The following is a 14,830-nucleotide window of genomic DNA, read 5'->3' on the forward strand; positions in this document are numbered from 1 at the left end:
CTGCTCCAAGAAGAAAAATATACCCGGGTAGTAAACAGGCTTTATGTGTTTACTAATGGTCTGTCGCTAACTCACGTCCCTGTAATCTGAACAAATGGGACGAACACAGTTGGTGACAGCCTGCTGGTTTGATATTATTACTTTCTGTACCTGTCCTCCTCACAACAACATTCATAAAAAGCTCTCTGGCAACAGTGTGTTTACCCCAGAAATCCCATTTATATTAATTCAGTTCATATATCACAGCAGAGCCTCGCGAATTAGACCGTAAATATGGAGAAGCAGCGGCAAATATTGCCCTACCAAATGAGTCTGAGCCACGCTAGCAGCATGGCGCATGGGGTGTTGATGTCTGTCTGTCTGTCTGTCTGTCTGTTGGTTGGTTGGTTGGTTGGTTGGTTGGTTGGTCGGTCCACTACTTTGGTCCAGACTTAGAAATCACAACTACAGTAGTGGATGGATTGGCATAAAATTCTATACACACATTCATGGTTCCCAGAGGATGAATCCTAATGATGCTGTGATCCCCTAACATTTCATTCAGCACCAGTAGAGTGTCAAAAATGCTACTTTGAAACATCTCAATCATCAAGACTTTTTTGGTTTTTTGATTTTACCATTGACTCAAATGTAACCCTGTAATTTAGTACACAGGTTCATGTCCCATACAGGAGGAATTGTCAAAACTTTATTTAAATTAACTTCTGATGTCTTTAATTTTCATGTAGCATAATTGTCTGAAAAATGCAGATTTGTCCAATACTGGCAAAACTAACATTCCCATCAGCTGTATTTTGTATTCACTGCTCATTAAAAAATGCAAGCATGCTACCACGCTAAACAAGTAGACAGTAGGCTACACCGTAGGCATGTTAGCATGCTGGCATTAGCGTCCAGCCTTACAGAGCAGCAAACATGACTGTAGAGTCTCAGTCTTATTTCCATTTATTAAGTTAATTTAATGTAAAGGAGAGACAATTTAGGAAATCAATGCATGCCTTCAAACTTTAACAGGTCCTTAACTGGGCAATATGTAAGAATGTTAATTGAAAACATTCCAAAATTAATGAAAATAATCAACAGTGTTAATTATATAACAGTTTTTGACATTATGATGTCTGTGTATTGTGTTGCAGAGATATCTATTGAAGTTAGCATGCTAACTGGCTAGCCCAGACCTGTCCTGGTCCAAAGCTCCTGTGCTAGCAGCGTAAACACCAACACTCTCCAGAGCTTTCAGTCCAAACTGATAGCTGCACAGCTAACTGAGCTAACTAGTTAAGGGCAGCTACAGTTAGCAGCATTTAGCAGTACTCTGGTGATATGCCCCGTGTTTGTATTGAGTATGAATTTGACAGGTGACCACTTCTTACATACTGCACCTTTAAATAATTTCTTTAATATGAAAAAGCATAATTTTCCTTTGCGTTCGATTCAGCAAGCTGTTGTACCGGATCACTGACTCCCAGCCTCATGAGTCACTGGCAGCGAGAAAATGGAAAACAATAGTCGGCTGGGTGATTCGTGTACTTGCACATGTGTGTGATGATGTGTTTGTTCTTGGGTGTGAGGTGGTGTGAGCTCGTCAGGGTTGTGTGAGGAGAAAAGGTTAGCAGCCACTGTTCCATATCAAAGAAAACAATCTTCATGTTAATCTGCAGCGTTAATCCTGCTCCTCTGTGCGTCTGTGCAGCAGGTTTCATCTGAGATGTCGACAGATAAAAAGCTGGCTTCCCAGAAATCCCATGAAGCTGGACAAAGAGGCCTTGCCTGACCTGGAGGAAACCGACTGCTACACGGCCCCCTTCAGCAGAGCTCGCATGCATCAGTAAGGAGCACCGTCATGCATCAGCAGGACTTCACAAACATGATCATAATGGCGGTGTCTGTATCCGTAGTGTTAGCTGATATATATCGTGCTCTGTTTCTCCAGTTCTGTCTAATCCATCACATCCATTCCTGTCCTGAATTTAGAAAGCAGCAGATGAAATTTGCAATACGACTTCTTTTATATTTCATGTCTTTGAGCCAGAACTCAGACCGATCAAGACAGGCTGATCATAAATAAGATATCGAAATACAGCAGCAGATGCCCGTGAAATGATTAGACTGTTGATCCGTCTCATTTTTTTCATTTTCACAGCATCTCTATGATGAAAGGCATCATCTAATCCTGTTTGTCAGAGAATCGTTTCCACTTTTCTCTTTGCTTGTCAGCCTTGACAGTTTTGGGGAAATAATGATGCTGGAATGAACACGAACTTTACACCCCGAATTTAGTTGTGATAAACTTCCCATCGTTATGTGTCCCAGCTCTCATTAAGGGGATGATATTGATATCCCGTTACATGACGGATATCTGAACTGCTGGTATTTTTCTCCCAGCTTCACCATCAACAACAGAGAGACCTTCTTTTCCAATTCCACCAGAAGCAGAATAGTCCATCATGTCCTGCAGCGCACCAAGTATGAGGATGGAAAATCAAAGATGGGTGAGGCACTGCTCTCTTTCTTTTCTTGCTCCTCACATACAAGTGATGATAATAATTATAGTAATCACATTAGTGGCAGGGGAGGTCCCATGCTCATTTATATATAATAATTTATATGCATCCGGCATAATAAGCTTTTTAGGACTGTTATTAACTCTGGAAAGAGTCTGCATATTTTCAAAAAATGTTATGTTTTCTGTTCATTATGCAGCTTTTTTCACCAGCAACTTTAGTGTACGACTTTATAGAAAGAGGCTTAAATAATTAATGCAAATTAGAGGCATTCAGTAAATTCAATAAAACACAGTAATTCTGTCTTTATTTCTGTCTCCGTGTACTCGAACCATCAGGGGCTGCGGTGACCGAGACAAGGTTTTGCTGTTAATGTGACTTTAGAGAGTGATGGTAGGGTAGTGAAGGGGGAATCATGTCTCTGTTGTTGAGCTGTGGGTGATTAAAATGTGGACCGCTGCTGAGCTGTTGGTATCCTCCAACTCCTGGCTGATCCCTTCTCTCCCTCTGGCTGTTGTTTTTTTTCTTTTTTGTTTTAGTGTCTGCAGTTACCAAACTGTCCGTCCACTCCCACTCCCACTCCGCTATCTTGTCCGACTGCTGTCGACATGTTTCGCTGATTAAAGTTTGGCCTTGAAGGGTTGGAAGGGATTTCACAATAATATTTTAATGCTGTTGACCACTCCGCTCTCCAATAAATAAGATCAGCTCCGCCACAAGAGTGGAAAATCCTTTTCAAATCCGCCCCTCCCTGCGCCTGCTCTCACTATCGGTGTCAGTCAGGGGATAACAGTGCAAATGAATGCACTATTGTCCTGTGAAAAATAACATTTGATTCATAACTGCTTCAGACAATACGGTACCTGCTGCCAATACAGTGATTGAGACAATATTTCGTGCCAAGTAATAATGGTCCAGCAAAACATTTGTTTTTCAAGTGCTTACAGCTATTTGAATGTCTAACCTGAGTGTTTTAAGCCCCTAATGTGCTTGTCTAATGCAGCTTGTCTGTTACATAATGCATTAAATTGTTATGACTGTGGAAGAGTGGCCTTAAATGAATCTGCCACTGGACCCCTCTCTCAATTACAGCTGGTGCTGAATTTTTAACGTGGTGTCCTTATGCTCATCCTTTGACATGACTTGGTTTATTTTATTGTAGGTATCAACCGGTTATTGGGCAACAACACATACGAGGCTGCTTTTCCTCCTCATGAGGTGAGAAGATTTTTTTTGTATTCGTGCTAAAAACCCAATTAGAGTGAAATTCTTCCTGTAAGGTAGATTTCCTTTCTCTTTGTCTCAACAGGGTGGTTACAAGAGTCGACACCCAATTAAGACGCACGGTGCCCAGAACCACAGACATCTTCTGTATGAGCGCTGGGCCCGCTGGGGGATCTGGTACAAATACCAGCCACTGGACCTCATCAGGTAATCAGCTTTGCAGCAGGAGACACAGCATCATGAGCTGTTTTTGAGCCTTGTTCTGTCAGTATGTCCTGTTTAATAGAACATAGACCGACCCAGTTGTTCATCTCCCTGTATAAATACACTTTGGATGAACCGACCTTAGTTTATGGCAGATTTGGCACCCCTGCGTCGTGTTCATCTTTTCACCAGTGATGGAAAAGTAGACTCAGTGACGAGAGAAAGTTTGACATTTTGTGAAAAAACACTTATTCACTTTCTTGTCAAGTGTTAGATGAGAGGATCAATACCACTCTCTGGTGTGAAGTACAGAGCTGGAGCCAGGAGGCAATGAGCTCAGCTTTGACTGGATCGAGGGAAAATACACACATACCTCCGCCTAAAACCACAAATTTCTATCTCTGTTGCAGAATAAACAAACAATTTAAAATAGTATATTTATTGAGCTTTGAGCTATCTAGCTGTTTCCCCCTGCTTCCAGTTTTTAAGCTAAGCATCACTGCTTACTGACATGGTATGAATTTGTCAGCCATCAGAGATTTTGTTAGCGGGTTAGCTACCATTTTAACATCTACAGACATATTATGGGATTATTACAAATCAATAAGCGTCTGCTTTGTTAATATTGGCTTTAAAGCAGCTGTAATCAATTTTTATATGCAAAAATACAATCAAATAACAGTCTAACAAATGATAATGTGAAGATGAAAATACAAAAGAGCTCGATCATATTGATCAACCAACCAACCAGAATTATCTGCTTAATCTGCAGCTCTGCTAAGCTTTACGGAGATTTAGAGCAAGTTTCAGCTCATTGTTCGGCTTTCTGGCCACAGCCTTTACTGCTCTGGTCCACTCTCATAGCATCAGTTTTGCCTGCATCAGGCAGCTGATTGCAGGGAAAAAGCACAAAAACCCACAGTACACTCTGCTCAGCACCAAATGACAGACATAGTTTTTGTCCAGCTGGTGAAAAAACTGAAGCATTTAGCAGCTAATAATCCAGAAATTTCCCTCAGGAGATCTCAAACAGAGCTAACAGAAAGTGAATATTGGACTTACATTCATCAGGTAGACAAACCTAATCATAGTATTGCTCCAATCTGTAAATAGCAAATGTTTGCTAACAATTTCTTTCATCTACTTAACAGGTGATGAAAAATGTTGTGCTCACACAATTTTCCATTCCCTCTAAGTGGCCACATAAGTTGTCCATGCTTGTGTGAAAGGTTTTCTAATGAAATACCTTCATATTTCAAGTTTTATATACTACAACTGTATCACCCATCCCTATATCTTAGTTACAGACACCTAGTGTGTATCAGTTACTATCCTGAAACCAGGATCCATTACCGGGATACAAGTGTGCATGTAAACATACTGAGGGAATATTTGTTGACACTTTTTTTCTCAGCCATGTCCTCCCTCGTTGTGTATACAGCCTTGCATACACACTTGGGAGTTTCCTGATACAGCTAATTGCCACTGAGCTGCTTTACAGGAGTGGTTTTAAAATAAGTGTCTTGCTCAAGGGCGCCTTGACAGCTGTGGTTTAGGACGCAGATACAGTTATTGATTCGTTTCCCACCACAGCGTTACAACATGTGACCTTTCAGCCCAGCTGCCTCTCTATCCATTAAGCTACCACGACTACCTCACAGTACACTAACTTCACCCACAACTTCACTGCAAGTAAACATGGCCACATTTAATGTAACAGCCAACACAGTTTTAACCACTCCATCTGTCTTTCTCTGCCCCAGGAGGTACTTTGGTGAGAAAATCGGTCTTTACTTTGCGTGGTTGGGCTGGTACACTGGCATGCTGATTCCTGCCGCCCTGGTCGGCGTTTTTGTCTTCCTCTATGGTCTCTTCACGATGGACTCAAGCCAAGTCAGGTCAGACAACTGCTTCACACAACTTCACACAACTGCATACTATTTTAGATTGCTTGTATTGACATTATTTTTTATGAATGTGTAATTTAAAACATTGTCTTGATTCATTGTCTCTTCAGTAAAGAGATTTGTGAAGCCAACACTACCATCATGTGTCCTATGTGTGAGGACACCTGTGACCCGTGGACGCTGAGTGACAGTTGTGTCTACGCGAAGGTCAGTGCAGTTCCTCAGACTCCTCCGTAGTCACAGCATTCATTATGTTCAGAGTTTCTCAACCAGGCTACAAAATTTTTAGTTACAGATAAAGAAGATCAACACCACTCAAGTACCTGTCCGATAAATATGAAGCTACAACAAGCAGCCAGTTAGCTTAGCTTAGCACAATAATTGGAATTGGCCGGTTTTCAGCATGACTGGCAACTGGCCGATCAGTGTCAGACATATCTGATTCTGTGCCGGTCAGATTTACATACATGCCACCAACCCCCGAACTGGGTCGCCAGCCTGAACTGAAAGAAAGAAACTAAATATGTTGTGTAATTTAGCCAAAATATGTGCACTCGTTTCATTTTCAGGTCAGTGTGAGAGTCTACTGCTGTCTGTCTTTGTGTTTTACTGTGGGAGCCAGACAGACATGGAGCTGAGCAGAAGCAGGGATGTTACTCGAGTTGACAACAAGATGTGTTGTGATCTGTTGCACCTGTTTTCTTTTGGGAAAATAAAACATTGTAGCCGAGGGTGATTGATTGCACATTCACTTTGAGGGTAAGGATCTGTTGTCTGAACCAGAGCAGCAAATGTTTTATTCTGCTCACATGTCAAGTGCAGCGCATTACAGATTTTTTAGCTATCTTTTAACCTTTCACAATAAGATTTAAAAAATCAGAAACCAGAATCGGCAAAAAAGCAAGATGTAACATGTTAGATGTAGCGGGGGTGCAACATTCATTACTGGTGGACAGAGCCAGGCTAGCTGTTTCACCCTGTTTCCAGTATTTATGCTAAGCTAACCTACCTGGCAAACATCAGAGTGGTATCAATCTTATCCCGTCTAACCCTCAACAACAAAGTAAATACCCTTATTTCCCAAAATTTGAACAGTTCCTTCCGGCCCCAAACTCAAGGATGAGACACTCTGAAGTTGATGATTGTGAGACAGTCTTGAGATGTATTGGACCAAAGTGAAGCGCACTTTTTCATAGCAGCCCTTCATGTGCTTGTATTTCTAGGTGACCCATCTGTTTGATAATGGCGGCACCGTGTTCTTCGCTATCTTCATGGCTATCTGGGGTAGGTGGAGGCTGTTTTTGTTTGTCCTCTTTTTGTGAACACACTTTGTGAACACTTGTTGTGATATATCAACTCTGTTCCTCGCTTGAAACAAACCCTTCTGGAATTGAAAGCTATTTATACAATACTGTGTCAGTGCTCATGCTTCTACTCTCCACTCAACTCCTCCAAACACATTAAGCTTTTCAACTGAGAATTCAACACCGTAAACACTCTGAGGTGCAAAAACAGAAGATCCTCACTCTGTGATACATTTGTCAGCGAATAAATCAGGTTTCTCTGACTGAGCGTCTGCACTTACACTTCCACCGCTGTTCTAATGTAATTAGTCGGATAATTAAACATATCTCAAGGGGGAGGCTGTTACATTTGGCTGTCAGGGTTGCAGGATTGCACCATGATAGCAATATATTGCAGCCATGGTTCCCACAGCTATAATGTGTTTTGTAATCTGGAGTGTGAGAGTTACTGTGCAGCATCTGGCCCAGATCCATATATCTGTCAGCCTGGTATATAATCACCTGTGCCCAGAGGGAACACTTGGCACATTGTGTTCCGAGTTTGGGCTAAATGAAGGGCCAAGGAGCGCTGGAGAGCCGAGGGATGTCCAGCCAGCCTCGCTGACTGAGGTCTGTTGCTCCGAATCCTCCATGACGGCTTTTGGCAATGTGGACCAAAGTAGGAGTACTGCGCCACTGAGCGAGTGCACTCCAGGTCTGCTGTGTGTGAGCGAGTGTGTGCGAGATAGAGATGAGAAATTGGTTAGCCCAAGGGAGCAAATGTAGGTATCTGAACAGGCTGCTTTCTCTCTCTCTCTCTCTTTAAACAAAAGTGGGTCAAGCTATATTAAACTTCAACATCTTCAACAGCACTGAAAGTTGTTCTGACTGAGGATTCACATTCTGGTGCTTTTTAAGGCCATGATTCCCATATTTATCTCCATCACTGGAAATCGTTTTGTTTTTACTTTAAAAGGATTCAAAAATAACACATGGAGGGCTGCAACTCACACTTACTCTCAGCATCCTATTAGTCTGCTGATTTTTCTCTTTATTGCTGAAGCTAAAGATGGAACAAAATACTATAAAAATGTCTACCCACAATTCCCGAGGGCCCAAAGTGATGTCACGTAACTGCTTGTTTTGTCTGACCAACAGACTAACACCTTAATATGGCAAAGAAAAGCAGCCAATTCCTCGTAATTGACTCAACTGTTAAAATTGATTTCTTTATCGTTGATCGACTTATTGATGAATCATTTAATAATTGTTTCAGCTCTAAACACATGTATGGAAGGCACGTAGGCCTACACACTCTGTATTACTGTCGGCCTTGTTCTTATAGTCTATATTAATAGGCTGCTGATTTTAACCCACTGTATTGTGCACATCACATGTTTAATGTGCTGCTGAAGTCAAAGTAAAGAAATGTTCTGTTAGGTTTAAGTGATCTTTGACTCTATTTCCATAGTTAGCATTGTTTGACTATTACAGAAGGCTCGCAGCTTCACACCAGGAGTTTCTGACTGAGCACTAACAGAATAATCTGTCTCAGTTTATAAATGGGTATGAAAATGCCAAATTACTTGCTTTAATGAATCGGCTTGGCATTTAATATTCCACACAGTCACTGCTGTAGGAAGTCCAAGCTGCATTTTGATCAATGTAAGTGGCATTATTCTGCCTTAATCATTATTTAAAACACCAAATTATACACTAACTAGTTCAGGTTGGGAACCCATAGGTTTATGAATATTTGTCCATTTAGAGTTGCTTGAAATATGACAAATGCTTTGTGAGTGTAGCTGAGATTATACCTTCAAAACAAGTGTACTTTTGTGGGATTCCCGGGACAGAGTGGATAGAAAATGTATAATTTGCGGGAAAATAATCAACCCCTAACTTACATATAAGTTACCATACCAGACGTTAAAAATTGTTTAAAAGTCGGTAACATTCAGTCATAAACATTTGTTTTTTCTGGAGCTAAAAGTCACTAACAAGTCAGCCATCTTGCTTCCTTCTCATCTCTGTTGTTGCTCGAACACGTGCAGTGCCGATCAGGCAGAATATACAGATCCGGTTGCAACAGCACTAATTAAAATACATTTCTAGCAAAAAGAAAGACTTGACATTTATGTTACATAACTTGTTAACACACAGTATATGTACTATGTGTTAAGAGTGCATGAAGAAATTAAAAGCACTTGGAAGAAAGCATGAATTGATTTAGTCCCGTGTAGAAATGGGCTAGGTTTGCTCTTCAGCCTCTTGTGGCTGAAATAAGTATTACAACAACAAACAAAAGACCTGTTTTTTGACTTGTTCTTAAGTCATAAACACAGGAGAGAAAACTATTTAGCTCAGACCAGAAAATGTGCCACCATTGTTTTTCTTAGTTGCTTCTCAGGGCTTCCATACACTTGTTCAGCGTTGTAAAACATGAAGAATGCACGAATAAGAGCTGCTTTAATGCTGCACAGCACTGATCGAATACTCATGTCAGTTTTCATCAGACGTCCGTCCTCCTGCTACAGAATCACACGCGTATGTATAATGAAAACTGACAAAAGTGCTGAATCGGTAGTATAGTGTTACAGAGTGCTGCACATCATAGATCATACATGATTGCACTGCTCTTTTCCACTGATCTGGTGCTGTATTTGCGCTCACGCTACTGAGACACATTTTTCCACATTTATTGAACCACATAAGTGTTGATCCTGAAGTGTGCGTGCCATGCTGCCTTTAGGAAAGCCTTTTGTGTCTGGTGTTATGTATCTGTAATGAGCCAGAATATGTGAAAAGTCTTGACAGAGAAAGATTACCAACAGGAATTCCTGGTGTTGTGTGCAGCTCACGTCACAATAGAGTCCCACACAAAGGAAACAATGCCTCCAGACTGAATTCTGCCCACAGAAAATCTTTCAACACAAAACAGATCTCGCCTGACAAAGACATGATTTGGGGTGAAACTTTGTACAAGGAAAGCCCATTGGCTTTTGCCACTTTTCTTTAACTTCACCGCAGAGACGAAGAGAGAGGGAGAGAGTCTGTGAGCTGATGGCTGTAATCAGTTTCCATAATGGGTTGTGCAGGTCGCTGCAGCCGGTGTTTCACTCTGGATATCCGAGCATGATGTGGTGTTAATGGCCCTCTGCAGTCACATGATTCTCAATCACACTGTGTGTTACATATCGTCGTTGATCAATAACTGATTCCTGATCCCCTCTGCAGCCACAGTATTCCTGGAGTTCTGGAAAAGGAGGAGGGCAGAACTGACTTACGACTGGGATCTTATTGATTGGGAGGAGGAAGAGGTACGTCAACAATATCCCCAAATAGATCTGATATCATTTGATTACCGCTACATTCATGCAGCACGTGACTCGCATGATATAAAAAGAAGACATGTTGCCTCATCAGGCAGATACACCTTCAGTTCGGCAGTTCATAGTGAAATGTGTGTTGTTAATCAGGAGGAGCTCAGGCCTCAGTTTGAAGCCAAGTACTCCAGGGTGGAGAGAGTCAACCCCATCTCTGGCAAGCCCGAGCCTTTCCAGCCCTTCTCAGACAAACTCAGCCGGCTCATGGTGTCCGTGTCCGGAATATTCTTCATGGTAAAACCTTTGATCTTGAATAATCTGCCCTTTTGGGATTTAGGCTCAGAGTGAGATCGCCGTCATTATGTGTGCACCCTTATGATGTCCCAGCGGCGTCATAACAGCTCCCCCTGCTGGATGAAAACTGTAATGAAATAGTGGATCTGGCCTTTCTGATGGCCTAATTTCTCCTGTTTGCTGATTACATTTGAATGATGAGTGTTTTGCTTTTGTGATTATTTAATACATTCTCAATCAATAGCTTTCCCTTTTCATGCTGCACAGTTTGTTCATTATAAGATGAGATAATTAAACTTGAGCGTTCGTCTGTTTTTAAACACATACCCCCCTCCTTCCTTTTCTCCATCATCTCTCGGCTTAGATTTCCCTCGTTCTGACAGCTGTCTTCGCTGTGGTGGTTTTCCGTCTCATTGCGATGGAGAAGTTTGCTTCCCTCAACTGGTATTTTGTGAAGAAGAACTGGCAGTTTGCCACGTCTGGCACTGGCGTCTGCATAAACTTTATGATCATCATGTCTCTCAATGTGGTGGGTGTCTGGACAAGCATCATCTGGCACGTTTACATACACTGTCCAACAGATGTTTCATGAAACATTTATTTAGAACTTTGTTCCAGGAGCTATCACATCCACAGCCAGAAAGACTTTGGTGTTTTTTTTGCTGAGATTCCTGTTTGCCTCTCTTTGTCATGACCATTACCCCACTCAACCTTTTCCCTGTTGATGCTTATGAGTTCTATCATCTTGCCAGGTGTATGAAAAGGTGGCCTATTTGCTGACAAATTTAGGTGAGCGTTGTCCACATGCCGCATTAATTTATACCTTCATTATCTCTTGCTTCCCAGATGGTTGGCAAGCATTTATTTTCTCCCTCGTTCACCCTATGACCGCCCCTTTTTCTCCCCTCTCAGAGCACCCACGGACAGAGTCTGAGTGGGAGAACAGCTTTGCTCTGAAGATGTTCCTGTTCCAGTTTGTGAATTTGAACAGCTCCACGTTTTACATCGCTTTCTTCCTCGGAAGGTAGGCCAGCTGCCATGAACTCTACGGTTCCTGTTTACATTGAATTTAATGAGAGATTTTGCAAAGATGTTTTGCTTCAGACTCCCATGTCATGACTGCCAAGTCTCTTTCCCTTTTCCTTCTCAGTTAAGTTCAGACCTCATGCTTTTTAGAAAATGCTGCCCTGAGTATAACCCCGGTTCCAAAGAAATTGGGACGCTGTGTAAAACAAATAAAACAGAAAATTTGCAAACTCTTTTTGACATACACTCAATTAAAACAGGACAAAAACAATGCCACAATATTTTACCTCGTTACCATTATTGATTTTTGTAAAAATATTATTTTTCTGTATTTGATGCAAGCAACACATTTCAGACAAGTTGGAACAATAAAACTCAAAATCATTTACCTCAAACGTGTACTTTCAAAAGTTATCAGATTAATAAACAAGTTTTCACTACTTATTCCGGTTAATTAATTTCAGCATTCAGGTTACAAGTTGTAATAATGTTGATGTTCAAAGTAACTTCCTCATTTTAAGTAGCAGTTAAATAATCTGCAAACATTTCTATGTTAATCTAATTATTTAATTTCATCTTTCAGATTTTGAGTTGTAGAAACTGTAAATCTGACTTTTTCATTTAAAGTAGTGGTTACATAATCTGCAAAGAAAAAAGTAAATTTCAATAGAATAATAATAATAATAATAATGACAAAAGAAAGCAAATGCTACTGGCGCTCAATATTTTTCAGTTAGCAGGACAATACATTTAGATATTTCACAACGTATTCTAATTAATTAAAAATAAAATAAACTGTTGTCTGTAAACACAGTTAATTTGATTGCATTCTGTTTTATTCACATTTTACGCACCGTCTCAACATTTTGGAAGCGAGGCTGTAGAAATTTGACCAAGCCGAGAGGTTCATCGAACATAATTAGCACCTTTAAGTATCTTTTTTCCTGCTCAGAGTTTATTAGCTTTCCTCTGATTGAATCTGCAGCTAATGTTGCCAATCTCAATCTCTTCAGGTTTGCTGGCAGGCCTGGAAAATACAATAAACTCTTTAATCGATGGAGACTGGAGGAGGTGAGTGCAGTGAGACATCTCCATAAGTGGTCTGATCACTGCCTTCTGTTCCAGGATATATTTAGAGTTGTCATGTCATTCATCTTTCTAATGATGCGTCTGTATATTAGAACCATTAATCTCCCACATAATTACTGGGATTTTGAATTTTAATGATCAAAAAACAGAATTGAACCAACTGTGTCCCAGGATTCGCTCGTGGCTTTGAATTATCTGCCATGAAATATGGATGTCACAGTTTGCTCATTTTAAATGTATTTTCCTCAGTGTCACCCGAGTGGCTGTTTGATTGATCTGTGCCTGCAAATGGGAGTCATCATGTTCTTCAAACAAATCTGGAACAACTTCATGGAGCTCGGCTATCCGTAAGTAATATGCTATTATAATCATTCGCTTCTTTCTTTATGGATCATTAGAAATGCCATATTTAATCCGCGATGCAGTAAATTCAAGTGATTGGCATTTTACAAACCTTGTGTAATATTCTGTTTAGTTTCTTTGTCCTTTAGCTCATTAGCATATGAAAAGGATTTTCTCCTGCAAAAACACATCAAATCCTCTTGTGTGGGGCTTAGTAAGAGGGTTCATGCAGCGCTCAGCGCCTTGTCAGAAATAATTGCTTTGAGTTGACAGTTAGCTACTTGCTACATTTCCAGCTTGCTGCAGAACTGGTGGTCTCGCAGGAAGATGAAGAAAGGAGGTGGTGCAGGGCAGAATGTAGAGAATAAAGCCCAGCTCCCACAGTGGGACAAAGACTGGAATCTGCAGCCGATGAACGCCCATGGACTGGTGGACGAATACCTTGAAATGGGTAAAACACGACTCCCTTTTGAAGTGTTATATATTGTCTGAAGAGGGTAGTTCAAAAAAAAATCTGGTTGTTAATGCAGTGTGTGCCAGAGTTGAGACGGACATCCTCTGAAGTTCATCCAAGTGTTTCTTTCCTCTGCAGTTCTCCAGTTTGGCTTCACTACCATATTTGTAGCAGCGTTCCCTCTGGCTCCTCTCCTGGCTCTGCTCAACAACATCATTGAGATTCGTCTTGACGCCTACAAGTTTGTCACTCAGTGGAGGAGGCCCATGCCTGCACGAGCCACTGACATAGGTCAGCGTGATCTCCGACTGCCCCCGCACCTCCTCAGTGCCTCTTACACCGAGTCTGTCTGTATTTTTAGATCAGAGATGCTTTACCAACAGTAGAACATTTCCATCCTATGGAGATAGATATGTTCCCATATCCTCTGTGTCTGTCCCGCCATATGTTGCACCTCCCCTCCCACCAGCCCACCTCCGCATATGACTACAAACACCACCCTCCAACTGCCAGATAATATATGAACAAATGCTTCTTGTGGCATGCAGCCCTGTAATTAAAGGAAGAATCCACACTGAAACATTTAGGAAGCTGTAATGAACACGTTATGTTTCAATGGCACAGAATCAAAGAGCGAAGCATCTTTGTAGGTCTAAGCTGATATTTACTGATTATACAGAAACAAAACTACTGCAGGAAAAGCAGAGAGATGATTAAGACTTTATTGCAATACAGCCAAACAAACATGATGTATTCAGAGGAACACAGTTCACAAACTATTTGGTAGCTTGGCTGCTTATGTGGGTTTATAAACAGTATGTTCTTGCACCATCTCTGGAGGCTGTTGACACTGTTTCTGGTGAAGTACTAACTGAATAGGCGTGAATGAAGCTCGATGAGGGAGACAGTTCATCGCAAAATAATTCCTGGAATGTTAATAATGTCACAAATAAGTAGTTTTATGACAGAATCAAAGGACTGAGGAGTTTTTCTTTCCAGTTGTGTGTCATTATCTTCTGCTGGATGCACTTTAATGTTTCAACAATAAAAAGCTGTTGTCTTTCACACAGAACTGAAGTTCTGTGAAACTGTTCAACTCCCCCCTCCGGAAGAGCCATCACATCCATCTTTAACTTTGTTTACTTTGGGTTTTGCCTCTTTTTTGGCAAATAAATTA

At 41.1% G+C, this 14,830-nt stretch overlaps 1 protein-coding gene across 2 annotated transcripts in view; it reads left to right on the top strand.

Moving 5' to 3' along the window:
- Positions 1–14,830, top strand: part of ano3 (anoctamin 3) — a 35,696-nt gene that overhangs the window by 15,988 nt on the left and 4,878 nt on the right. For both annotated transcript variants that reach the window (XM_084363325.1, XM_084363326.1), the window contains exons 7-22: positions 1,694–1,828; positions 2,386–2,492; positions 3,667–3,722; positions 3,814–3,935; positions 5,696–5,830; positions 5,950–6,046; positions 7,063–7,123; positions 10,360–10,442; positions 10,602–10,742; positions 11,107–11,271; positions 11,495–11,531; positions 11,655–11,766; positions 12,782–12,839; positions 13,107–13,204; positions 13,496–13,650; positions 13,792–13,944. In XM_084363325.1, coding sequence (XP_084219451.1) covers positions 1,694–1,828; positions 2,386–2,492; positions 3,667–3,722; positions 3,814–3,935; positions 5,696–5,830; positions 5,950–6,046; positions 7,063–7,123; positions 10,360–10,442; positions 10,602–10,742; positions 11,107–11,271; positions 11,495–11,531; positions 11,655–11,766; positions 12,782–12,839; positions 13,107–13,204; positions 13,496–13,650; positions 13,792–13,944 — 1,715 coding nt within the window. The remainder of the gene's footprint in view (positions 1–1,693; positions 1,829–2,385; positions 2,493–3,666; positions 3,723–3,813; positions 3,936–5,695; positions 5,831–5,949; positions 6,047–7,062; positions 7,124–10,359; positions 10,443–10,601; positions 10,743–11,106; positions 11,272–11,494; positions 11,532–11,654; positions 11,767–12,781; positions 12,840–13,106; positions 13,205–13,495; positions 13,651–13,791; positions 13,945–14,830) is intronic.

Source organism: Pagrus pagrus, assembly GCF_965226575.1.
Source record: "Pagrus pagrus genome assembly, chromosome: 10".
NCBI classification, from domain to species: Eukaryota; Metazoa; Chordata; class Actinopteri; order Spariformes; family Sparidae; genus Pagrus; species Pagrus pagrus.